This window comes from Gymnodraco acuticeps, unplaced genomic scaffold, assembly GCF_902827175.1.
Source record: "Gymnodraco acuticeps unplaced genomic scaffold, fGymAcu1.1, whole genome shotgun sequence".
Classification (NCBI taxonomy): Eukaryota; Metazoa; Chordata; class Actinopteri; order Perciformes; family Bathydraconidae; genus Gymnodraco; species Gymnodraco acuticeps.
Genome location: NW_022992206.1, coordinates 1533388 through 1558359, shown reverse-complemented (window position 1 = coordinate 1558359; position 24972 = coordinate 1533388). Strand labels below are relative to the sequence as shown.

The 24972-nt window shown below is 41.3% G+C and overlaps 2 protein-coding genes across 3 annotated transcripts in view; both read left to right on the top strand.

Annotated features, from left to right (window-relative positions):
- Positions 1-8860, top strand: part of tead3b (TEA domain family member 3 b) — a 42246-nt gene extending 33386 nt beyond the window's left edge. Inside the window, exons 6-15 of one of the 2 annotated variants that reach the window (XM_034205699.1) lie at positions 1976-1987; positions 2901-3026; positions 3137-3177; positions 3371-3427; positions 3874-3938; positions 4024-4160; positions 4528-4701; positions 5254-5397; positions 5502-5654; positions 6693-8860. In XM_034205699.1, the coding sequence (XP_034061590.1) occupies positions 1976-1987; positions 2901-3026; positions 3137-3177; positions 3371-3427; positions 3874-3938; positions 4024-4160; positions 4528-4701; positions 5254-5397; positions 5502-5654; positions 6693-6806 (1023 nt within the window). In that variant the 3' untranslated portion in view covers positions 6807-8860. The remainder of the gene's footprint in view (positions 1-1975; positions 1988-2900; positions 3027-3136; positions 3178-3370; positions 3428-3873; positions 3939-4023; positions 4161-4527; positions 4702-5253; positions 5398-5501; positions 5655-6692) is intronic. The other variant, XM_034205700.1, reaches the window with a different exon arrangement.
- An 880-nt stretch (positions 8861-9740) lies between these two features.
- smpd2b (sphingomyelin phosphodiesterase 2b) lies at positions 9741-24741 on the top strand. The gene is made up of 11 exons (XM_034205826.1): positions 9741-10005; positions 17569-17682; positions 17773-17869; positions 18045-18121; positions 18592-18685; positions 19230-19319; positions 19406-19488; positions 19732-19864; positions 21916-22020; positions 22138-22309; positions 23223-24741. The coding sequence occupies exons 2-11, from the start codon at positions 17633-17635 to the stop codon at positions 23645-23647; spliced, it is 1326 nt and encodes a 441-aa protein (XP_034061717.1). The 5' UTR covers positions 9741-10005; positions 17569-17632; the 3' UTR covers positions 23648-24741.
- The last annotated feature ends 231 nt before the right edge of the window (positions 24742-24972 follow it).

Below are 24972 nucleotides of genomic sequence, written 5' to 3'. Positions count from 1 at the left end.
TCCATAATTTTGTTTTAAAGTCACAGGACTTACAGAACAGAGCAGCCATTATTACACCCCCACTTAACCCCCCCCCCCCCCCCCCCCCCCCCCCCCCCTCTACTCGTCTTACATTATGTCACATTATGGTATGAAGAATTAGGTTTAAATTCCAATGTTTGCAGAGCTTAAAAATCACTTATCTTCATATCTAGGGCATATCTGAACCATTCCAGTGGAAAATACACTCTTAAATTGATTTGACCAATTTTAAAGAATTGTGCATTTAAAATCAGGTTTTAGGGTTTTTCAAGGATTGTATTATATTCTGTTTTGTGACTTTACTCCTCTTCTCTTCCGTCTGTGATGACTTTTGTTGCACACACAACCATCTGTATTTTGTCTCCTTCACACAACATGGCATAAAGTATAGGTTGACAGTTTTGTTCTAGCAAAAATATGTAATATGAAAAAAATATCCTCATTCTTCTGTGTTCTTGTTTACCCCATGTACATCAAATCATGCATATTAAATGTTGTAATGTAATTTAGCTTTTATGATGAACAAGTTCACTTTAGTTTGAGGACAGCATTGGCAGCACTCAAATGAATCTTTAAATGCTGTTCATATATATTTTCCTGTATATTTTAAATGTTAAATATCGACTTATAAAGAGTGTATGCAGTCGCAGCTCTACCAACGCCTTGTTCAAGTGTTTATCAAGCCTTTATGAAGTTGAGCCAAATTGTTTTTTGGCAAAGACAAACACAGTTTCCAAGTAACTCTTTTAAGTTCCGATGGCAGACAAAGAGCAACTCCTTCCCCTGGGGATTAAAGGGAAACTGTAGCATCAGCTGAACAAACAGGAAGTTAAAGTGTTACTGCTAAAATGGCTACACACTAGTAGCTGTCCATTGGACGTAATACACTGAAGCCTTGTAGTGCAGTATACCTCCAAGGATTTCATCTTTGAACTAATTGCTCTTTGATGAATTTCCTCTGTCAATCTTGTAGTGTGGAACAAGTTTAGTGTTATAAGGGGTTATGCTCCCAAATTATACTGTATTTTTATTGGCTTTACTAAAAGAAAATCCGTATAATAATATAGCCTTACACTTTCCTTCATGGTCTTTAAACATGATTTTAAATTCCATGAACTACGTGTATTATTTCAACCTTGTTATGTTGTCCAATGAAATTAGATAATAGATTACATTAGATGATGTAATGTTAAAGTTTCTGGCAACACATACTTACTCAACAGTTTTTAAAGGTCACCTATTATGTAAAATACACTTTTTCATGTCTGTAATACATCAACATGTGTCCCCTCTGTGTAGAGAGACTCTGAAAGTTTCAGGAAAAAAGATTCTCTCTTTTTGTCCTGATCCATTTATATAAAAACCTGTCTGAAAATGAGCTGATCAGATGTTGGCCACTTTATGATGTCATAACGATTTGTTGACTTGTGTAACCATTAACCAACCACCAACCAAGGTACCCCCCCACCTTATTACCTGAATCCCCTCCTAGAGCACCGTTGTGTTATTTTTAACCAAATATTTCTCAGAGGGGCGTGGGGAGGGGCTCCTTATTTTTCATCTAAAGTAACAGACAGAGAATCAGCACTTTGGAAACAGGGCTGAAACAGAGGGGTTTATGGGATGCTGCAATGCATGATCTGTTTGGTATCTTGAGCCAAACACTTCAGAGACATGTTTTGTATATATCTGAGACCTATAATATATTGATGAAAAACTGTATAATAGGGGACCTTTGAAAGATGTGATAATTCTGTATTTATGCCTTCTTCTAACACCTTAATTAGTACTGAACCAGGGCAAATGTAAGATTTTACCCACCACTTTTACAGTTTAAAAACAGAAGAGGCAGACCAGGATTAAAAAACACATTTTATATCAACATAAACTAATTCATCTTAAAACATCATTTAGAACTGCTGAGTACTAATGGTTTCTCTCTTTTTTGATCCAGGCGATGAATTTGGTAAGTGGATCTGACTTGTGCAATATGCTTCCTTCCTCCCTTTGTTTGGCAGCACCAGTGCACTGTCCCCTTGCTGTGGCCCTCTGCTGGCATGGCGTCCCCCGCCCCGTTACTATCCTCTAATGAAACAATGCTTAGGAAACAGCCACGCTTTGAACACCATACTGCTGCCACCCCTCCTGATGTAGTGTAATCCCCCCAGCCTCTCCCAAAAAGCCAAATTCTTGCTTGCTTTGCATTAAGGTGTCTATTTGATTCGGGGGTCACGCTTCTGAGGCATCTGTCCTTACATTGCAAAGTCACAGCTAAATTAGTGTGAGTGCATTATTTTGCAAACACGATAAAAAAGCAAGATAATAATTTTTTTTAAAAGATTTGATATTTTTGTCAATCATGAAATACGTCTCATTCATCATGTTATATGTCTGTATATTTTGTATTTCACTGACATAGTACTGCTTTCATTGCAAAGCAGGAATTTAATTTGCTGATGGAAAAAAAAATGTATGCAACACAAATACAAACCTGCATTTCATACAAATGCCCTCTCTACTCTACTTTTCCTGTGGTGATCCTGGTAACACACTGACATTCAATTATTCTCGTGACCTAAGATTAAATACAAATGCAGCTTTTTCTTCCTACCTTTGCTTCATTCTGTCAAGCTGCAATAAAAAGAAAATGTCTATTGGAATAATTAAAATAGCTGTTTTTATTGAGGCTCATGTTAAGTTCTCCTAAAGGTTGTGAAACATAGTCAACATTCAAGTGTTGTTTTAATTATTTATTAAGCACATACAAATAAATACATGGTTGTGTTAGTCTATTCACTCCACTCTTATACAGCAGTAGGTGGTGTTTAGGTTGTACTGCCCTCTTGTGGCTCATGTTATTCCTCTGTTTCACTCTACAGGATCAGGCATCTAAAGACAAAGCCCTGCAGAACATGGCAGCACTGTCGTCTGCACAGATCGTCTCCCCGAGTATGATAAAGAATCACCTTCCGCCACTGCCTCCTGCCCCCTACGGGCCACCCAGAGTTAGCCCACCTCTTGTTCTCTTACACACATTTTTGTTTTGAATATCTGAGTAGAAACAACATTTATTCGTCTTTCAAAAGCAAGTAACATTTATTTTCTTGCTCTGCAGTTCTGGTCTTCAATCCCAGGACAGCCTGGACCCTCTCAGGAGTAAGTAAGCCCCTCTGTTGACCCTGCAGGATGCTTGTGGGGTTATATTTAGATCATGAGGAGAGAGATTGGTGTTATTGATGTGTAAAAAGTGCATTAAGAGTGACTGAGGCAGTGCAGGGTATAGTAACCTAACCCTATAGCAGGTGGGTATTGCAGGGCATGTTTAACGGATCACTTTTTTGCACACCAGGCTGGTTCTAGATCTCAACCCGGGAAGGAATCATGGGCTTGGTCGCACTAGTCATTCGTAAGTTCCCCCTAGCCGAAGTCCCGCTGTGAGCACAAACCAGAACTAACTCTCCTTCATCACTGCACTACTGTATGTTTCCTGCACTGATGTAAACTGCCACCAGGCAAATTAACTGCTTCAAATTCAATTGAGAAGAAAGAAATGGGGGAGATCAATCCTCGTCTTTTTTTATGTTTTACATTTAAAACAAAAAATAAAAAATTGTTTTCATTTGTCAGTAAATGCACAATTAATTGATGCTATTTTGCATCATTAAGAAGCAATGAAGTAGGTGGACTAGCTGGTGCAACAACACAAGCTCATATTTTGACACTAACAGATTTTCACAATAAAATGCTTTTATCAGAAATACAAATATAGAATGACCAAAGTGCCGTTAACATCTGCTACTGATTGTCTGTTGTCGAAGTCATTGTCTCACTGAAAAATGTGTTTTGTTTCAGTATCAAATCTTTTGCACAGCCCCCATACCCAAGCCTATCAGGTCCTGTACAGCAATCCATACCAAGTAAGTATGAGGGAACAATCTGCGAGAATAAAACAAATGTAACCACAGTATACTTGTTGTTAAATGTTTGTGTGTGTGCCTCCAGGTTATGAGGCCCTGGCGCCCCCCCTTCCTCCGTCTGCTACTGCAGTGCCGGTGTGGCAGGACCGGACCATCGCCTCCTCAAAGCTGCGGATGCTGGAGTATTTAGCCTTCATGGAGGTCCAGAGAGACCCTGAAAACGTGAGTGAAAATGCACAATAAGGCTTTCCGCATACAGAAATAGATAGAGAACAGCACAGGCCTGGCAGGGATGGGGGGGCCAGGGGAAGTTTTTTTTCTTCCCATAGGCACAGAGCTTAGTTAATAGAAGAATGTCATTAACGTGTTTGTTGCTCCTGATCCTAATGAAATAGTTAGAATGTGTTTTACAAGTCAATGTTAATGTTGAAAAACGATCTTGTACTACAACAAAACAGAATATTAGTACAACCTAATACTCTCCTCTTTCCTTTTCCTCAAAAGTGAGCAGATTATCATATGTAGTTCTGCAGCTGATGAGCTAAGGTTAACCCCGCCCTCTCGTCCCTCCTGTCTCTGTCCACTGCAGTACAGCAAACACTTGTTTGTCCACATTGGACAGACAAACCCCTCCTACAGCGACCCGCTCCTCGAGGCTGTGGACATCCGGCAGATATACGACAAGTTCCCTGAGAAGAAGGGCGGGCTCAAAGATCTTTATGAGAAAGGCCCTCAGAACGCTTTCTTCTTAGTTAAATTCTGGGTGAGTTTTAGAAGATCATCGACCAGTTATTCATTGCTTTGTGCATTTGTCTTTCTTTGTCTGTTTTATGCTTATTATCAAAATATGGAAAAGTGTGAAATGTATTTATGTACAACTTTTTTGTTCAAACTAATAGAGTAACAACAACCATATTTAAAAATACAAAACTGACTATGTAAATTATTTTTAAATAATTGCAAATGTAATTACATTTTTCTGACAAAAAGCCCATAAAATGTCAATGTTTTGTTCTATCAGTGACTGGATTGTGTACTGAGAGGCCTACAACACAATTGTGGTAGCAAATTACAGCTTATGCAAACCACTTCCTTTTCTTATGAAACAACAGTGTTTTTATAAATAGATTGGTTAACTGCATTTATCTTCAATTGTCTCTGCACACTTTATGTTGTCCACAAATATCTAGTCTCAAGAAGTTTGTCGAAAAACTTGAAAATACCCTAAAATCATTGTGCAACCCCAGGATACGAGGACATTTGAGTTACATCCAAGTATGTGATGATCATAACCAATCTGAACAAATGATTGCAGGCGGACCTGAACAGCAGCGGCATGCAGGACGGCCCTGGCTCTTTCTATGGCGTCAGCAGCCAGTACAGCAGCCTGGAGAACATGACCATCACTGTTTCAACCAAAGTCTGCTCGTTCGGCAAGCAGGTTGTGGAGAAAGTAGAGGTAAGAGCGTGCACTGGTTCTGTATTCTCTTCTCAAACAACGCATATACAACCAGCCGCTCATCTTTCGTTTACTACTTGTTTGTCTATGATTGTGTGTTTCAGACAGAGTACGCCCGCCTGGAAGGAGGAAGGTGTGTTTACAGGATCCATCGTTCTCCTATGTGCGAGTACATGATCAACTTTATCCACAAACTCAAACACTTGCCTGAAAAATACATGATGAATAGTGTTCTCGAAAACTTCACTATCCTACAGGTAACACACGTTTAAATTGAGATTGTTGAAGGAGGAAGGACATTTTGGGAAATGTATTTAATATTATTTTACTTTAAGAAGTTTAGATAAGATGATAGATACCACTCTCATGTCTGTATGGTCAATTTTGTGATAGGGAATTATTCATACGTCCCTTTACTTGAAATCCTCTCAGCTTTCACCTGCCCTCTCACTCCTCTTTAATGGACTTGGACTTTTACAATGTCTCTGTGTGATAAGACAGGCCCTTTCTTTACTCACTGGTTTTCAGCTGTGGTGTGTCTTAGCTATAGGACCTCCCTTCTTCAAACAGTAACAGAGTTGACGAAGAGGGTCAGAGAGCAGGAAAGACACATTGGAGTCAATCAATAAGGTTGATGACTCCTTGGGGACAGTTTGTACTCAGTTAATACAATGTTGAGCATATGTCTTAACTTCAATGTTGTTTGGGCAGAGGCAGTGTGACTATGGTGTCTTAGCTAATTCTACCACCTTCACTTGGTGTCGGACATCAATTTGAAGCCCTTCAGTGTATTTCATGTGTTTCCAGTGTTTTGGTCCACAAATCCCATCACAATATGAAGCTATAGTCAGCATCTTCTTAGCCTAGCTTAGCACAACGACTGGAAACAGGAGGAAACGTACAGTTAGCTATATGATCACTTAATCGTTCATAATAAACAAATTAGATACATCTGTTTACTATTTGGCTTTAGATGTGTGTTTAGACAATTGTGTGACCTAAAAACAGTGCCAGGCTAGTTTTCTTTTTTCCTTCTGTCAGCCTTTACACTACGCTAAGCTACGCTAAGCTCAGCTAAGCTAAACTCATCAGCTGCTGGCTGTAGCTTCACATTTGATGTACAGGTGTGAGAGAGGCACCATGAATCTTCAAATCTTATTCTCTGCAAGAAAGCCAACCTTTGCCTTTTTCCCAAAACTGTTATTTTTACCAAATAAAGAAACAATCACATTTTATTTAACTTCAGTATTTCTAAACAGGCTGCTTCATTTGACATTTTTCCTTTTGCCCTTCAGGTGGTGACGAACCGTGACACCCAGGAGACCTTGCTCTGTATAGCTTTTGTTTTTGAGGTTTCCACGAGTGAACACGGAGCTCAGTATCATGTCTACAGACTTGTTAAAGACTAACAGCTCTTCAGGGAGGTTCTGGAAAAGCCAGACAAAAGCGTGAAACAATCTCTCTTTGACCAGCTCAACCATCCAGGAAAAACAAACATTCAAACATTGCTAGACCGAACTAACATGGACACATTTATTGCTTTAAAAAGAAAGTCTTGTTCGCAAGGGAAAAAAAGAGTGAATCTCAACGTGCCAACACACAAAGAAATGTTGAAGAATAACGGATCTTTCGAACAACCAGCTATTTTCCGTGTGTTTAAACATGCTTTAGATGAAGTGGGTCACTTTTGCAAAGGTAATTGATGGAGCTTGAAATGTTAATTGAGGGAACGAGAATGTGTTTAGGGTTGAAAAGACCTGTTTTAGCATGCAAGGGGATCACACTCTGAGCAGTAAGAGAAGTGTATATAAGATTGAAGAAGTAGAGAGACAACAGGACCACGGAAGGGGAAAACCAGAGCCAAGTGGTGTTGTTACAGTAGGTTTGTAAGAAAAGCAAGTGCCTTTTCTCCAAAGATTTTATCATTGCCTGCCACTTTGGATTGCCTTTTTTTACTACCTCTTGTTTTTAAACAAACAGAAAAATAGTCAGACTGGTGTATTTTGTCCAAAAAAATTGGAAAGAAACCTCTTAGATTGACATCTTTTGAGCAGGTTTTTATATTTGGGCACACAGAGGAATGGGATAGGAGTACTAATTTTCATAGCCTATTGTTTTTACAAAAGATCGTCCCAAGTTTTACAGTCCACATGTATAGGGAGAAGGTTTTTGTGTAACCGTACTATTTAGTTTCTGCTTTTTTAAAATGTTTTATTAGTTTTAAAAATCAGGTCTTACAAGCATCTATCTATTACTGACTTTTGACACTAGGGATGCCTTGTACCATTGTCAGACATAAAGCCCGGGCTTTGCCATCCTTACAAGATCCCATGTTATTTCTCTCTGTTTGAAGACGTGTGCTTGGTTGCACTTAAAAGATCAAGAAGGGGTGGTGAAGCAACAGCAGTGCTTATTTTCTGCCTTGAGTTATGTAGCCTAATTGAAAAATCATTTGTTTCTGTACTGTGAGTCAGTGGATGCTAAAGGAATATGTGTTACATAGGAGTATTTTTTGGAGGGGGACTTTCTGTTCATATTTGTGATCAAGTAACTCAGCACAGAGACCATGGTTTAAGTGGAGAGAAGTTAAACACTGTTTCTTTTGTTTAAAAAAGACATTGTATGCTGTGAAGCTGGTTCATTTGCTTCACTGTTCTCCGCTGTAATGTGTGGAGAAGCTGCATCTGTTGATAAAAGTTCAGTTTTGATATTTAAGACAATTCTTTTTTACAAACCCAAAATAACTGTCTTGAATGAGGGCTATTGTCTCTGTGCTGTGTAGTATGACGATTGATTGTTATTTATAGGGGTTGGAAAAGAAATAGTGGGAGGGCAGGGTGGGGAACTGGAGGTGTATTGATCATGTTCCACTGTGATGGAGATATTTAAAGTATTGCAGGCCCCCGTATTAGAGACAAGAGAACTGTCTCTTCATGGATCCTGCTAGACAAGTGTCTACTCTGTGTGGTTCACTGGACAATTGTGCTATAAAGAGTTCACATTTAAGATATTGTATGGCGGAAAAGTTGCACCTGGCTTTGAATGTCATATTTCACAAGCTAGATTCAATAACACTTCTACTTTAGCAGGTCTCTCAATTTATCTTTTATACAGACATGTTTCGCCATTATCAATATTAATGTTTTGATTCTGTTGTCTTTTGACTTTCAGTGTTTGCCATATGCTTCACTGAAAATAATGTGTGATTGTGCTGATATTGATAATTAATAATGAGATATCTAATGTATCATATTCTGAATGGTGTGGGCAGTTTTTCTGTTTTTGTTTTGTTTGGTTTAAGGTGGTTTACTGTTGTCTTTGTTACCATTGTGCATTGCAATTTTATACTTCAAAGTAGAGTTTGGACTATGTAATCAAACAAATGTATCCAACAATAAAAGACGCATGGTGCCTTTGGGGCCATTTCCCCCCAGAAAACGTATTAAAAGATGTTTGTACATTTGTTTTGTCCATGACCGTTCATTTTATTTTATTATCGCACACACCTATGAAACTAAATGTTGTGTATATGAGCTGGCTCAAGGTCAGATTCTACCAATTGTAATGAAAGAAAGGTGTAGCTTAGCATTTATTTCACAGTTTTCAATTGGGTCTTGTTGCACCACATTCTGTGACCAATCAGATTCTGTGACCGGTATTGCCAATACAAAAGCTTGTATCTTATGCATTATAAAATTTGACAGGTGAGGGAATTTGGTATATGGGACGGACGGTAGCCTATATTGAAATCAGAATAGAGCATAACCTTCAATATTTGATATTATGAAGGAATATAGCACAACCGAATAATATACTATCATTATATTAATAAGATCATACAGCATTTGGTTCAGTAAATACTATAAATAAACATGGAGGTTTTACCTTTCTTCTATTAGCCTACTTTTAACTTCACTACATTTTGAGGGGGAACTTTGCTAGTTTGTATGAACTATTTTTAACAAGGACCACTTTACTGCCTACTGCATGTTTTACTTTTGGAACTTTAAGTTAATTTATCTAATAATACTTTTGTACTTTTCGGGCTTTGAATGAAGGACTTTTACTTACATGCACCAAGCTTTTCACGGAAAGAACGTCACCTCCAACCGGAAACGTTTCTTAAATACATTAAAATAAAACCGGATGTTGGTGAATCACTCCAAATGAAAATGTTGCGGAAATAAATTGTTATTCGTTTAAATTCGAACCATTGTTTCCAATACATTCATTTGAGTTACTATTCATGTATACGTGTGTGCTCATCGTTGTTCAATCGGTGAAATACGGACACTGATCAAGTTCCTGTTTTATTTTGAAGGAAGGTCACAACCGGAAATAACTGCATAATGATTTATATACCAGCTGACTTAACAGTGGTAGGAGAGCACGTAGCAATGCAATTGGCCAAACACTGCTAAATTAGTGTTTGTTATAGGAGATGCTCACCAACCAACCATGGTGATATTATTTATGTAAGATTTCACAAATAGTTTTCTAACTAGCACGCACACTGGAAGGGTTTTGGTTCGACAGCCAAAACACACATTTCGGCACGAAGGGACAAACGGTCCCCTTAACTTCAGCTGACGCCAACAGTTTCGTAAGGTGAGTTATATTAGCTTATCAATTAATAAAACATGTTGGTAACAAGCAATGAGAAACTGGAGCCGTCCACAGTACCTGTACTAAAGTACGTCAATGGCTAGCTAGAGTTGTTAACGTGTTTATACCATAGACTGTATATATAAAGGTTTATACTGCTCAACGATACGTCAACGTTACCTGTAACGTAGGTGATTAACAGTGGTCTCTAACAGTTGACGTTACCTGATAATGAGGGTGACTGGCTTTCATCAAAGTATCCACTAACAAAGAGTTGGCTAGTAAGTGTAGCATTTGCGTTAGCCAAAACTGTATCCACTTTCCCTGATAAATCCCTGTACTTTACCTGACCCAATTAGATTAAAGGCTTCACAAGACTGTAACTGTGTCTTAAAGACTCTCTTGCTTCTTTAATGCAAGTTTGACAAGTCTTAGGTTTTTGAATTCGACCTGGTCTAAAGTATATGGACATCCAAGTGACATGCATGCTATTAAAGTGACATTGATTAGACCCAATTTACCAGTTTATTTGAGATGTAGTGTCATTGTGTGTACCTCATAGGTTAAAGTCCAGTCCCAGTGCCTCTCACTGTTACCTGGCTACGGCATCCCCCATCTGCACACTCCTTTGTGAATACACATCCTTCTCCAGATGCTTTGTTCAACTTAAGGTTAATGTTTAGCCTCAGGAATTGCTGGGAAATTGTATTTATTCTGTTTGCTCTCTCTGTGTTGAACAACCCATTCTCCCTCTGACACCAAAGCCCCTTGATGCCTCACTGCGTTGCTGCTTCCTCCTATTTCTCCAGACTGAGCAGAGCCATGTCAGCACTGTTTATGGTTGGTGTATTGTTGCACTCCCAGGAGAGAGGAGTGAATGCAATCGCCTCTTTACTATGTCTCTGTTTGAAAAGATCAACATTTCCCCGCTGCGTGACACAGCAAGGCCTGTCAGGGTCAGCTCCGTGTAATACATTCTTAAAAAAACAACATAATTGCCTATTTTCAGATCCAACTGACTATGCTTTTATGAATGCCATGTCATTATGTTAGTATTGTAAAATATAATTGTTTTCAGTGTTTTTTTCAAGAGTAGCAAATCAGATTACGCTTAGTTTTCCAGTTAAATGTGAAAAATCTGCTGAATCATTAAAGCAGTTAAAGGGCAATATCTTGAACTAAAGTCACGCTGCGACCTGCTTAGTTTGCACTTCTTGTGCTTACTTTGCCGTTTGTAATGGTTATTTTAAAGTCTTTTACCACTATTTCTTTCTGAGACATGTGCCTGTGCTTTTTCAGTTCATAGTTTTTTAATTGAAATAATATGTGTGCATTTGATGTATAAGTTCCAGTTATTAAAATGTAATATTGTTCTTCCTCGCTTCATTACGTCCATTTTAATGCTGTAGATGTATGTATTTATTGTGTCCAAGTAGGATTAGTAGTGATTCTCATGCCCCGGCCACACGAGGACGAAAACGGCTAAACGCATAGGATTAACGCAAACGCAATCGCAAAAAAGCTTCCGTCCACACGCAATAGTCATCCGGATAGTGTCTGTCCACACGAGACAGCTCCGTTTAGCTCCAACCGCTGGAGAAGCTGCAGTACATATGCAGGAGCCTGTACGTGGCGCTGTAACTTCCTCCACAAAAGCAGCGAAGAAGCATGGTTGTCATGGTTTCCCTTCTGTTTATTCTCCGCGGTGGGGGCCGAGGGAACTGGGCAGAGTTTTTCGCCAGTCAACGTGTATTAAAGTTTAAATCTTCCGACAAAATTATAAAAGTGCCGGTCAAAGGTCTTCTTTGTTATTTATTGAGCTTTAAAACAAATAAATAACGAATCTATATAATAAAATACACGGAGCTAGGGCTGTGCAATTAATCGCGATTACGATTATGGCTTGCGACGATTATGAAAACAGCATAATTGACAAAATACGATTATTTTGCTGGGTGCGTTTTCGCCCCTCCCTAAAAGCCCACTCGGCCACGTGGGAGTGACATGTGTTGTGAGTGTTCAGCGCGAGCGAAGATGTCAGAACAAGAGCAGCAACTCGTTAAAAAGAAGGGTACAACTATTTCCACTATTTGCAAGTACTTTGCCATTACATTCCACATCGCTAAAGATATCTGCCCAGTTAGCACTGTTAGCAACCAGGGCTTTAAGCAATTTGTCAACACGTTGGACAAGCGTTACGCGATGCCGTCTCGGTATTATTTCAGCAGGTCTGCGCTGCCTGCACTATATGACAAATGCCGTGGGGAAGTTGAGAGAGATGTGGCTTCAGCTGACTACTTTGCTACCACAACAGACCTATGGTCTAGCCCAGGGGTGCCCAACCAGTCGATCGCGAGATGTGTCTAAAAATAGAACAACAATATTCTGTTTTATCGTTAATGTCCTGTAACATAATCTTCCTGTGCCAGAATAATGCACTTGAACGCATCAAAGCTTTGTGATTGGCCGGCGTCACCCCATGTGTCGGGGCGTGGCTGAGGGTCTTCAGTACAGGTGGCAATATTGTCACCTCCCTGCGCTCATCTCTGAAACCAGACCATGTAAACAGGCTGGTGTTTCTTGCAAAAAATCTTTAAGAGATGACATGAGCAGCCCTACCAGCATTTGCCATGGTGGCCTAAACATTTTTATTTGGTCTTAAATTGTAGTTCAACATTTATTTCCTGTTACTTCTGGACCATGACGGTTGGCCAGCCTTCAACGTTTAACTGAGTGGAATATGTTGAATATGTTTTACCAAAATGTTGGCTATATGTGTGCATCTGGACCCGGTGACGACATTACCTATTGACGCAGCAACCACTGTAAGTTATATTCTTGTTTAATTAGACTTCTCGGTTTCATTTATTCGACTCTGTATAATTGTTATTGTAGCTTAAACGACTAAATCGCTTTTGAGAGATTTTAAATCTCAGATCTGCTCAGGCGAAACCTCCTTCACAGGTCTCAGCACTCAAGCCTGCATTATTAATATAGGCAGGGCCAGTCTATTGTCGCCCATCAGTTAACTAATTAGAGGGGTGTGCCCCTACAGCTGAGAGAACTGAGCAATCAGGCGTCCATTTTAGGTAGCTCTTTCCTGGAGCGTCAGCTTCAGCGTCAGACAGCCGAAGACTGACAAAGACATTGGAGTCCTACAGGAGTAAGACTGACAAAGACATTGGAGTCCTACAGGAGTAAGACTGACAAAGACATTGGAGTCCTACAGGAGTCACGAGGGAGGCAAAGAGGAGGCAAATCCTACTTTGATTGAGCTAAATATCGCTGGTGTTTTTATTTTTTATTTTGTTTCATTTTATTTTGTTGTTTAGCCCCTCATGCTATAATCATGTGTATTTTCTCCATTCCTGTTCATGTGTCTTCTCGCAATTATCACTGGCCCCGTGTATCTCGTAATCGATATAACCGGCCTGCTCTCGTCTATCCCACATGCTCCACTGAGATCCAACATCTAGTTTCAGGTGGCCTGTGGAACTGCCAGTCAGCTGTTCCTAAGGCTGACTTCATCTCTGGCTACGCCTCCCTGCAGTCTCTGGATTTCCTTGCTCTCACTGAGACCTGGATTACTCCATCCAACACATCCACCCCAGCAGCTCTCTCCACTGCATATTCCTTCTCCCATACACCCAGACCCACTGGCAGAGGAGGTGGCACTGGTCTCCTGCTCTCTCCCAAATGGAGCTTTTCCCTCTTCAAGCTACCTAACTTCACTCCTTCCACCTTTGAATTCCATGCCGTCACAGTAACCCATCCTATACAGTTAACCATTGTTGTTCTCTACCGTCCACCAGGCGCCTTGGGGGACTTCTTGGAGGAATTAGATAATCTCCTCTCACTCATCCCTGAAACTGGCCCTCCCGCTGTACTTCTCTGAGACTTCAACCTCCAGACGGGGAAGATAGACGAACTAACATCTCTGTTAACCGGCTTTGCTTTCTCACTGTCTCCATCCCCACCGACTCATAAAGCTGGCAATGTCCTTGATCTCATATTCTCAAGGAACTGCGCTACTTCTAACCTCTCTGTAAACCCGCTCCACACATCCGATCACTTCTTAATTTCATTCTCTCTATCCCTTTCCAAACATAACAAACTAATCTCTTCCCATCCTGCACTTGTCCGCCGTAACCTTCGCTCCCTCTCCCCCTCTACCTTTGCCTCGTCGGTGCTCTCAGCCCTCCCTTCCTCTGATTCGTTCCAACTCCTGCCTCCAAACTCTGCTGCAGAAACTCTCCTCTCTACTCTCTCATCCACTCTGGACTCGCTCTGTCCTCTCACATCTCGGCAGGCTCGTCAGTCCCCTCCTGCTCCCTGGCTAAATGATGCACTGCGTGCTAATAGAACCGTCCTTAGGGCAGCAGAGCGGAAATGGTGGAAATCCAAACACCGTGACGACCTCCTAACCTATCAAGCTCTCCTCTCCTCTTTCTCTGCTTCGATCTCTCAGGCAAAAAGCACTTTCTTTCAAGATAAGATCCAATCTTCCTATTCCAATCCTAAAAAACTATTTTCCATCTTCTCCACCCTCTTGGACCCTCCAAAAGCTCCTCCCCCCTCCTCACTTCTGTCAAGCGACTTTGTTACCCACTTTGAAAAAAAGGTTGATGATATTCGCTCTTCTTTTTCTGACTCACCTTTACTCACCGCTGGGTCACCAGACCCTCCTTCCACCAACACACTTACCTCCTTTTACCCTCTCTCTCCAAGTGAGGTTCTTACCCTCATTACCTCTGCCCGCCCTACCACCTGTCCTCTGGACCCTATCCCTTCAAACCTCCTTCAGACTATCGCTCCTGATATTCTACCGTTTCTCACCCATTTCATCAACACTTCTCTAACTTCTGGTCACTTTCCAAACAGTCTCAAGGAGGCAAGAGTAAACCCTCTCCTAAAGAAACCCACTCTCAACCCGTCTGATGTTATAAACTACAGGCCTGTCTCTCTCCTCCCGTTCCTGTCTAAATCACTTGAACGCGCTGTCTTTAAACAACTCTCCTGTTATCTCAATCAGAACAACCTTCTGGATCCGCACCAGTCTGGTTTCAAGGCAGGTCACTCCACAGAAACTGCTCTCATTGCTGTCACGGAGGAACTGCACACTGCCAAAACTGCATCCCTCTCCTCTGTCATCATCCTGTTGGACCTGTCTGCTGCATTCGACACGGTGAATCATCAGATCCTCCTTCGCACTCTCCAAAAACTTGGAGTTTCAGGCTCTGCACTTTCCCTCTTCACCTCATACCTGAAAGACCGTACCTACAGGGTGACTTGGAGAGGGTCTGAGTCCGACCCTTGTCAATTAACTACGGGGGTCCCTCAGGGCTCTGTTCTTGGTCCCTTCCTCTTCTCCCTGTACACAAACTCGCTCGGATCAGTCATTAGCCCGCATGGTTTTTCTTACCACTGCTACGCTGACGACACCCAATTAATTCTGTCCTTTCCCCGCTCAGAGACCCAGGTCGTTGCACGCATCTCTGCTTGTCTTGCTGAAATCTCTGTGGATGTCTGCTCACCACCTCAAGCTCAACCTTGACAAGACTGAGCTGCTCTTCCTCCCGGGAAAAGATTGTCCCACTCTTGACCTAACAATCAACATCGGCACCTCAGTTGTTTCCCCGACTCAGACTGCAAGGAATCTGGGTGTGACCCTAGATAACAACCTGTCCTTCACTGCAAACATCGCTGCTACAACCCGTTGCTGCAGATACACGCTTTACAACATCAGGAAGATACGTCCCCAGCTGACTCAGAAAGCGACTCAGGTTCTGGTCCAGGCTCTCGTCATCTCACGCCTAGACTACTGCAACTCCCTCCTGGCTGGTCTACCTGCATGTGCCATCCGACCTCTGCAGCTCATCCAGAATGCAGCGGCTCGTCTGGTCTTCAACCTTCCTAAATTCTCCCATACCACTCCGCTCCTCCGCTCCCTTCACTGGCTTCCGGTAACTGCTAGAATCCACTTCAAGACACTGGTACTTGCTTACCATGCTGCGAATGGATCTGGCCCTTCCTACATCCAGGACATGGTTAAACCGTACACCCCAGCGCGTGCACTACGCTCTGCATCAGCCAAACGACTCGTTGCGCCCTCGCAGCGAGGGGGACCCAAGTTCCCATCGGCGAAAACACGTGGGTTTGCTGTCCTGGCTCCAAGATGGTGGAATGAGCTCCCCATTGACATCAGGACGGCAGATAGCTTGCACATCTTCCGGCGCAAACTGAAAACTCATCTCTTTCGACTCCACTTCGAGCGTTAGAACTATTAACGAAGCACTTTTATACTAATAAAGGACTGGCTTACCTAAAGCCAGTTGAGTAGCACTTGAAATGTTTGGCTCTATGAAACCTGATGTACTTATATGATTCTGTTTTCTTCAAGGTTGTGTCTTCCTGGTCGAATGTACTTATTGTAAGTCGCTTTGGATAAAAGCGTCAGCTAAATGCAATGTAATGTAATATGTTAAGGAGTTTTCAGTAGGTTGTGACAGTGCACTGCATCATATTTAATTTATTTTGGTCTAATTTATTTGTATTTATCATATTAATAATATGTTTAGTATGGTTTTGGAAGTGCGCTCCAACATATTTGTTGATCTTGTTTATTGGTAAAATATTATTTGTTTTAAAGTTCAATAAATGGTCAATGAATAATCGTCAAAATAATCGTGATATCAATTATTGACCCAAATAATCGTGATTATGATTTTTGCCATAATGGCACAGCCCTACGACGGAGCCTCTCTTTTTCCTCCCTCTCTTCGGACAGCGTCAGTGTCTGTTTCATGCAGCAGCTGATCCAGTAATGAGTGACCCGGCCGACAGTAAAAATAAACATATTTATAACTAGTTTAGGTAGTTTGAGAGGTGTCTCCGTCCTGTCAGAAAGACTTCACTCGCGTTTATGTCCATATCGAGAGAAAGATAAATAATCTGAATTCAGTGTGCAGTTTACTTTGACGCGGGGGTGAGCAACAGAGGTGGGGAGAGGCAGGGCTATTGCCTCATCATTATCAGAAAATGATCGTATAGGGCGTACACACGGAGCCGTTGGACCCCCCCAGAGCGTTGCGTATGCCGTTCTATCCACCTTGGGACCCGTTATCGTTTCCGCAGTCGTTTAGTGCCGTATTCGGTCGTCCTCGTGTGGCCGAACGGTCTATATGACACTAAACAGTAACGCAAACGACCGTTTTCGTCCTCGTGTGGCCGGGGCATCAAGCTTTTCAAGTTGCAACACCCAGAAAAATGCAGATTATGTTATCAACCCCCCGCCATGCCTATGCTCAAAGTGGTTGAATGCTATTTGATTTCTAAAAAGGTTGGCATACGCTTGCTGTAAACCCCTCAGCAAAGCACAAATTATATTAAAAAATATAGGCGATTTAATATAAAAACCATTTCCCATTCTAAATGTTTTCCTTCCCTCCAAAACCATCTACACATTATGTTGTGACCCCTTTGGATGTCCCTTGAGAGCCACTACATTACATAACAAAAGTTGACCTTAAAACTTCTAACATAAATAATGTTTATATGTCACATCAGGAGCTGCCCAGGTCACCTGATCTGACCCCCCATCATCACATCGACTGACCCCCCCCAGGACAGCATGGCTAACACAGACTCAGTCAAAGTCCGGGTCCTCTCTCTGAATTGCTGGTCAGTGGCTGTGGTTTGTATTGGTTCTTAATGCATTATATTTTTTGTCTTGACGCATTAAGTAAAGCACAATGTGTTGTTATTTTCCAGGGGGATTCGCTACCTCAGCAAACAGTGTCCTCAGCGCTATGCAATGATTGGAGATATGTTGTGCAAGGAAGAGCACGATATCGTCTTACTGCAGGAGGTAAGTGGAGGCCATGCAAAGTCATCTGACCTTCATTAGCTCATGTCCTCAGTTGAATTTGGTGATATTAGCAATGAAAACAACCTTGATCTTCTTGTAAACTCCTAGGAGCAATATAAATAATGCAGAGATGGCTAAATTTAACTTTTTAAGTGACAGATTGATTTTCTTCCAGGTGTGGAGTGAGAAAGACTATCTCTCCCTGAAAAAGAAACTCGCCTGTAGTCATCCTCACTCGCATTACTTCAAGAGGTACATTTTTACTATCATCCCAAGGTCGATGTGCATATTTTCTGAATCTTTTCACTCTTTTATTCTATAATTAAAAAGTCATGAGTAAGTGTTTTTTTTTTTTCATAAGGTCTCTGAAGTGCCCCTCTGTCAGAAAAATGTACTTGCATAGCATTGATCCAAAGACCCAACATGTATTGAAGCCTAGGCACAACCTAAAGGATTAACTTATGCAGCTTAATTCTTTTTGAACTCCATACAAAGCACAAAAATGAGATGAATCCAAGGCCTTTAACTAATCCCCTCTGCAACTCAAAGAGAAATCTACTCTAGTTGATGCCTTCTCACATCTACAGTACTACAGATAACACATTCTTAAGAAAAATGTAGATCTACATGTAAACCAATGATCGGACTTTCTTTAATAATCTGTAGTTAAGACTGGAATATATAACTTCTCATCATGTCCTGTTCTTCCTCTCTTTCTTCAGCGGAGTCATCGGCAGTGGACTGGCTATTTTCTCCATACACAGAATCCATGACACATTTCTGTTTCGCTACTCACTGAATGGTTATCCTTACATGGTAAGTCTGGAGAGCCTGAGACAGAGAACGTGTCTGTTCTGTATGATACAAAACACCAGTAAACATAATAATCTCATCATTTGTCAAATACAAAATTCATAACTTTATTCCTATAAACAACAAGTCACAAAATCAAAACATGCATTGTGCAATGGAATCTACTGTGTATGATATAGGCGACGATCCGCTGTCTGCATGCGTTTCTGCTGAAGTTGGACCATTGTTTCAGACGCCTTGTGTGCCTATACAAAATATTAGGCATGTAACAGTGAACAATCTGTGTCCTGGCCTCAATATCGGATGTGTTGGTCCTTTGATCTGAGGGGATTGGGTTTGAAAAGTCCTGGAATGTTATGTTTAACTTGGGCAGGTATCGAGCTAGCAAGTCTGCAAAAGAGTGGGGCGCAAGTCTCATATATGCCTTAAAGGAGATCAACTATCTTTTTAAAACATATATTGAGCTAATATAAAGCTGAATTGACATTATTTGCAGTCTTTTCTTTTTTTCTTCTAACTTTTATTTTTGTATTTACCTTATATTTAGGCTCACCATGGAGACTGGTTTGGAGGTAAAGCTGTTGGGATGGCTGTCTTAAACATTGGCAGCCTGACTGCAAACGTCTATGTGACTCATGTAAGGTTTCCTAACATCAACCCTAGCTTTATGTATTGTCTACAGTTATTGATCAATGTGCTGTTGTCCCTGTGTATTGATTGCAGCTGCATGCTGAGTACTGCAGAGACAAGGACTCTTATCTACCTCACAGAGTGGTCCAGGCCTGGGAGCTGCAGCAGTTCATCCGGTAGAGAGGCTTTGTTTGTTAAATCTGTGTAAAGAGACTGAGCCAGTATTTGTTTACTCTGGTGTAAATTTGCATATTATTCTCAGAACTTCCCCTGTTGTTTTTTCAAGGCACTGTAAAGCAACACTGCAGTCCCTGACAGTAGGGTTTAAACTACAGTATTCCTAATCAGTTATTACTTATTGATACAGTTTTAACATCATTTGCAGGATTGGTTATAATGTATTTTTCTGTACCCATTAGTCACACCTCCGCTGGAGCAGATATGGTGATTCTGGGAGGGGACCTGAACATGCACCCCCAGGACCTCGGCAACAGACTCCTCAGGTCTTACACTGGACTCCAAGACGCTTATTTGGAGACTGCTAAATTTGATGTAGGTGGTGTCTGCTGATACAGTAATTAAGAGAAAACTCAGTTATAGCAATGTACTTATTCTTGTAGTTTTGGCCATACTTTTACATTTATTTGACATGTTATATGGTTAATGACGAAATATGGGGCACAATGACAGTGGTAGACATCTTTACAACAGCACAGATGGCTAGCATTTAGGCTTGTTTTAAAAAACACCCCGCAAATGTTACGGCAGTCTTTCAACTTTTGATGTGAATGTGACACTAAGAGTAGACCATAATCACCCAAGGCACTTGCACACACAACTTAAAAAAGTGCACGTTGTCAAAGAGTAGTTCTGCAAAATGTTAAAGGTCCCATGTCATGCTTTTCCGGTTATTACCCGTCCCCTTGTGTGTTAAGTAGCTTTTTCTGCATGTAAACGGTCTGCAGAGTCACAAACCCTCAAAGTACACCCTGTAGCGAGTAAAACTCTAACACAGAAAATACCTGTCTATGCTGCCCCAGAACGCCTGTTTGGAGATTTCTCTTTTTCCATTTTTTACTTCTTGGGTATAGTGACATATTTGGCTATAGTGACGTGCGTTACGTCCGCAGAGCCGTTACGTCCGCGGAGCCGTTACGTCCGCGGACGTCCGTTACGTTTGGACCAATCCGCGGACTTCCTCACACACACACACATACTCGGCGGGACGTTGCGAGGCTCGCTGCTGCGAGGAGCGGACAGTGTGAGCTGGCTCACTGGTGTGGGGTCAGAGAGACACAGCGGAACTCAGCCTGAGCACACATACAAACTCCCAGCCAGGCTGCGGGTGTTTGTGTGTTTCGGGCTGGGTTTAGCTTCAAAGTGCTTTACAAAAAATGAAAGACATTTAAAATCAGTCATTAAAAAGAAAAGATAATAAAATAAACATTAAAAGAAAAAATACATGAATAAAAAGTACATGAATAAAAAGTTACAGTGCAGTTTAAGATATGAATAGTTCACACAGAAGTTCCACTTTACTGATGAACACAACGGCTCAGTTTCAATTAAAAGCAGCGACAAAAAGAAAAGTCTTCAGCCTGGATTTAAAAGTAGTCAGAGTTGCAGCGGACCTGCAGGTTTCTGGGAGTTTGTTCCAGTTATTTGGAGCATAATAACTGAACGCTGCTTTACCATGTTTAGTTCTGACTCTGGGGACAGAAAGCTGACCAGTCCCTGAAGACCTGAGAGATCTGGATGGTTCATAATTTAGCAGAAGATCAGAAATGTATTTTGGGCCTAAACCATTCAGTGCTTTATAAACCAGCAGCAGTATTTTGAAATCTATTCTTTGACACACAGGAAGCCAGTGTAAAGACTTCAGAACAGGAGTGATGTGATCCACTTTCTTAGTGTTAGTGAGGACTCGAGCAGCGGCGTTCTGAATCAGCTGCAGCTTTCTAATATATTTTGTAGTGAGACCTGTGAAGACACCATTGCAGTAGTCGAGTCTACTGAAGATAAAAGCATGGACAAGTTGTTCCAAATCCTGCTGTGACATTAGTCTTTTAATCCTAGATATATTCTTTAGGTGATAGTAGGCTGATTTAGTAACTGTTTTAATGTGACTGTTGAAACTCAGGTCAGAGTCCATGACTACACCTAGATTTCTGGCTTTATCTGTTGTTTTGAACATTGCAGACTGAAGCTCAGCGCTAACTTTTATACGTTCTGACTTGGCGCCAAAAACCATTACCTCAGTTTTATCTTTGTTTAATTGGAGAAAGTTCTGACACATCCAGTCATTGATTTGTTCAATGCACTTACTCAGTGTTTGAATTGGAGCATAGTCTCCTGGTGAAATTGTTATGTAAATGTGTGTGTCATCCGCATAGCTATGGTAACTTAACAACAATGGAATTATGATCAGTAGAATCGCCATGACATTGGACCTTTAAAGCTGTACCAGGCAGAGTCATTGTGGCTGCCAAAGATTGTCAAGAAGACTATAAAAACATGAAGAAGAAGACATTTAGTTTTTCTTTACTATGTGTATATACTTTATAAAATATTTTATAAATGTTAAAAATGCTTTTCTGTTGCAGGGATGTGAGGATGGTATGACCCTTATAGCCGACAATCCTTTTATCAATAAAAAGGAGCTTTGTCCCTTTGAAAAGGGAATTCGAATCGACTACATCCTGTTCAAGGTGGGTGAAAGCTTTCGGTATTTGTATCACCTCGTGGCTTCAGCAAGATGTTTGAGTCAAAGGATTCATTTGTAATGTGTTTTAATTCCTAAAGCCCATTTCCTCTTTTATTCCCAGGGTTCTACCAAAACAGACATTTATTGTGATTACATGTCCACCACCAAAGGCTCCGCCCCAAACCATCCTTTCCCATACTCCGACCATGAGGCTCTGACTGCTGGACTGAGGCTGGAGACACACACTCAGACACAAAGTGACAGGCAACCAAAGATTAAGGACTCTGCTGCAGGTATGTTTATAGCAAATGAATGACATTAAAAAAAATAATAAATATTTCTATGGCACATGGTTTGCTTTCTTGTACACTACTTTGACAAACAGGATTGTACAATTCTATTCAAATCAAAGAAATGCACAGACACCTTGCAGTCACCTTTAATGTCAACACCTCTAATGTCAACACCTCATAGAGCAGATCTGACAGTGACAGAGCATTAGACACTGGAAGACACAATCTTGTGTGTGCAAATTGACAAAGACATTTGCTGAGGCACTGTAATGACACAGCTATGACCAACTAACTCTGAAGTTCTGTACCCTAAACATTTGTTACCAAATAGAAAGCTGATAATTCCATCAGCAAGAGATAACCAGTTACATTCCTTGCAGAGGCGCAGGCTCCAGATTAGGTTTACTCTCTGACAAATAACATGTTTAGTCCTGTCATTGTCTGAAGGAGAGAATGTTTACAATCTTGCTTTATGCATATTCAGAATTAACAAGGAGGACATCCACTAACATAGCTGATGAAGAGAGCCCCAGAATACAGGCTCAAGCTAATCTTGATACAAGAGAGGCCAAATGACTGCTGTCTGTACAGACAGATAAATACCTCTAAACTGAGGCCAGGACATAAGTGGAGAATTAATAGATGGAGCGAACAGTTAAACAATTCGCCAAGCCACCTCTGTGACCCGTAGTAGTCCCAGAACTGCTCCGAAGCCTCCTGTCTGTAGCTCTTTGACATGCTGTGAATTACTTGAAGTTACAGTAGATTTGCCCCCAAGTGATCTAATATGTGAAAATCATGCACAGCCTTTTTCTGCTTCACTGTTCAACTGGTATTAAACACACAGATGAAATTGTGTTGAAGTCAACTGTTGCAAAAGTTGAATTGCCTCTTCTGTCCGTCCTGTCTTCAGGGAAGCTGGCTGCGTTGGTGGACATTGTGACAGAGGCGCGCACTGAAGTCAAAGTGGGCCTGCATTGCGCTGAGGGGATGCGCTACACGGCAACGCGCACCGGAGTGATGGGGTTGGCTCTGCTGGTCCTGGAGCTGGCCATCGCTGCGGTGCCCTGGTTGGCCCTGGGGACAGAACAGCCTTTCCCTCGTACCTCCTTCTACCTGCTGGCTGCTCTGTGCTTCGCCATCTTGCTGACCACCTTCCTGCTGTACATCTTCTACACCATGGAGCTGAAGGCTCTGCAGGGGGCTGAAGACCAGATGAGGCTGGCTGTGGGGAGTCTGCAGGAGAAGCTCAGGGGCTTTCCTCTGGCTCAGCCCCACAACGCCCCGCGGAGGCCCCCAGAGGGTCATGAGCCCAGTGCATTGGCCCCGGAGGAATAAAAGAGGAGCAGACTGCGGTCAAAGTGGGCTCTGTGAGAGGAGCCTTTGAAGTGAGCTTTAAGATGAATGTTGGAGAAAGTCCTATGAATGTGTTTTATGCTCTTAAGATTTATACTGCAGAATGCAAACGTTTTTGAAGGACTTTTCTGAAAGTAGTGCAGGACACATGCTTTTTATACTTTTTATATACTCGTCTTCACCCCTAGATTTCCCTCTTCAGCTAAACAAACACTTCCTGTTACATAACATGACACTTGTGTGCTACTGCTGTTCTTAACGCTCATAACTGTGACCATTTGTGTTTCTTAAGCCGCTTGTCCGACTTGCATTCCACCAACCAGTAGTTTCAGCGGGACCAGATGTTTCTGTTTTCATGCTTCCCTTTTGTGATCTGGACACAATCATAGTGGGTCCAGACTGTTTGCTGATGTACTTGCAAAGAGAAACCCTGTGCACTCCACTGCACGAAGACACAGACTAATGTTGAAGGTTTACATTTAAGTCAGTACCTTTTTATTTTGACCAGATTGTTTAGAGCGTCCATAAGCACTTATATGAAAACTCATGCGCCAGTGAATACTTTTATTTTTAGTATTGTAAGATCTGCATGTCATGTTTACTGTATTACACAGTAAAGTATTTTAATGTTAGACCATCTACACTCTTATTTCCCAAAGTATCGCATTGATAATGCACTGTGTGTGTGTGTGTGTATATATACTTTCAAACTTGATCTAATTGGATCACTTGAATTACTTTTTAAAAGAAACATCATGTACTGTGTAGAGAACTATGAATGCTTAATATATCATTAGTGTGCAGTGCACTTAGCTGACTAACCAGATACACTACTTCCTGTTATGTGAAAGTACTTAATGATCCATGCTGCTGGAAAACAGTGTTAAGACTCAGCTGAAACCTAACCATGACTGTATTGATAATTTTAACAGTATTCTTACACTCAGTGTTGGAAAAGCACAAGTAGTTATTTATCTCATAAAGGTAATAAAATGTAAAATAAAACATGAAGTTCATTCCAATTGAAAATTGTGATGGGCATGATTATGAAAGCAATAATAAAAACTATAAATCCACCCTTCCTGACTGCTGAGGCTCTGGATGAATGGGAATGGCAGTGCATGATGGGTTCTTCACATTCGCCACTAGAGGCCATTATAACTTCACGCTAACGGATGGGAGCATTCACCCCACACTGACACTTCATCAGCAGTTGCAAAGATCTCGGAGCATGTGGGATGACAGCCAAATGTACCAAATACCAACTGGCACTAAAGAAAAGGCACCCATGGGTGTGGTACACTTAA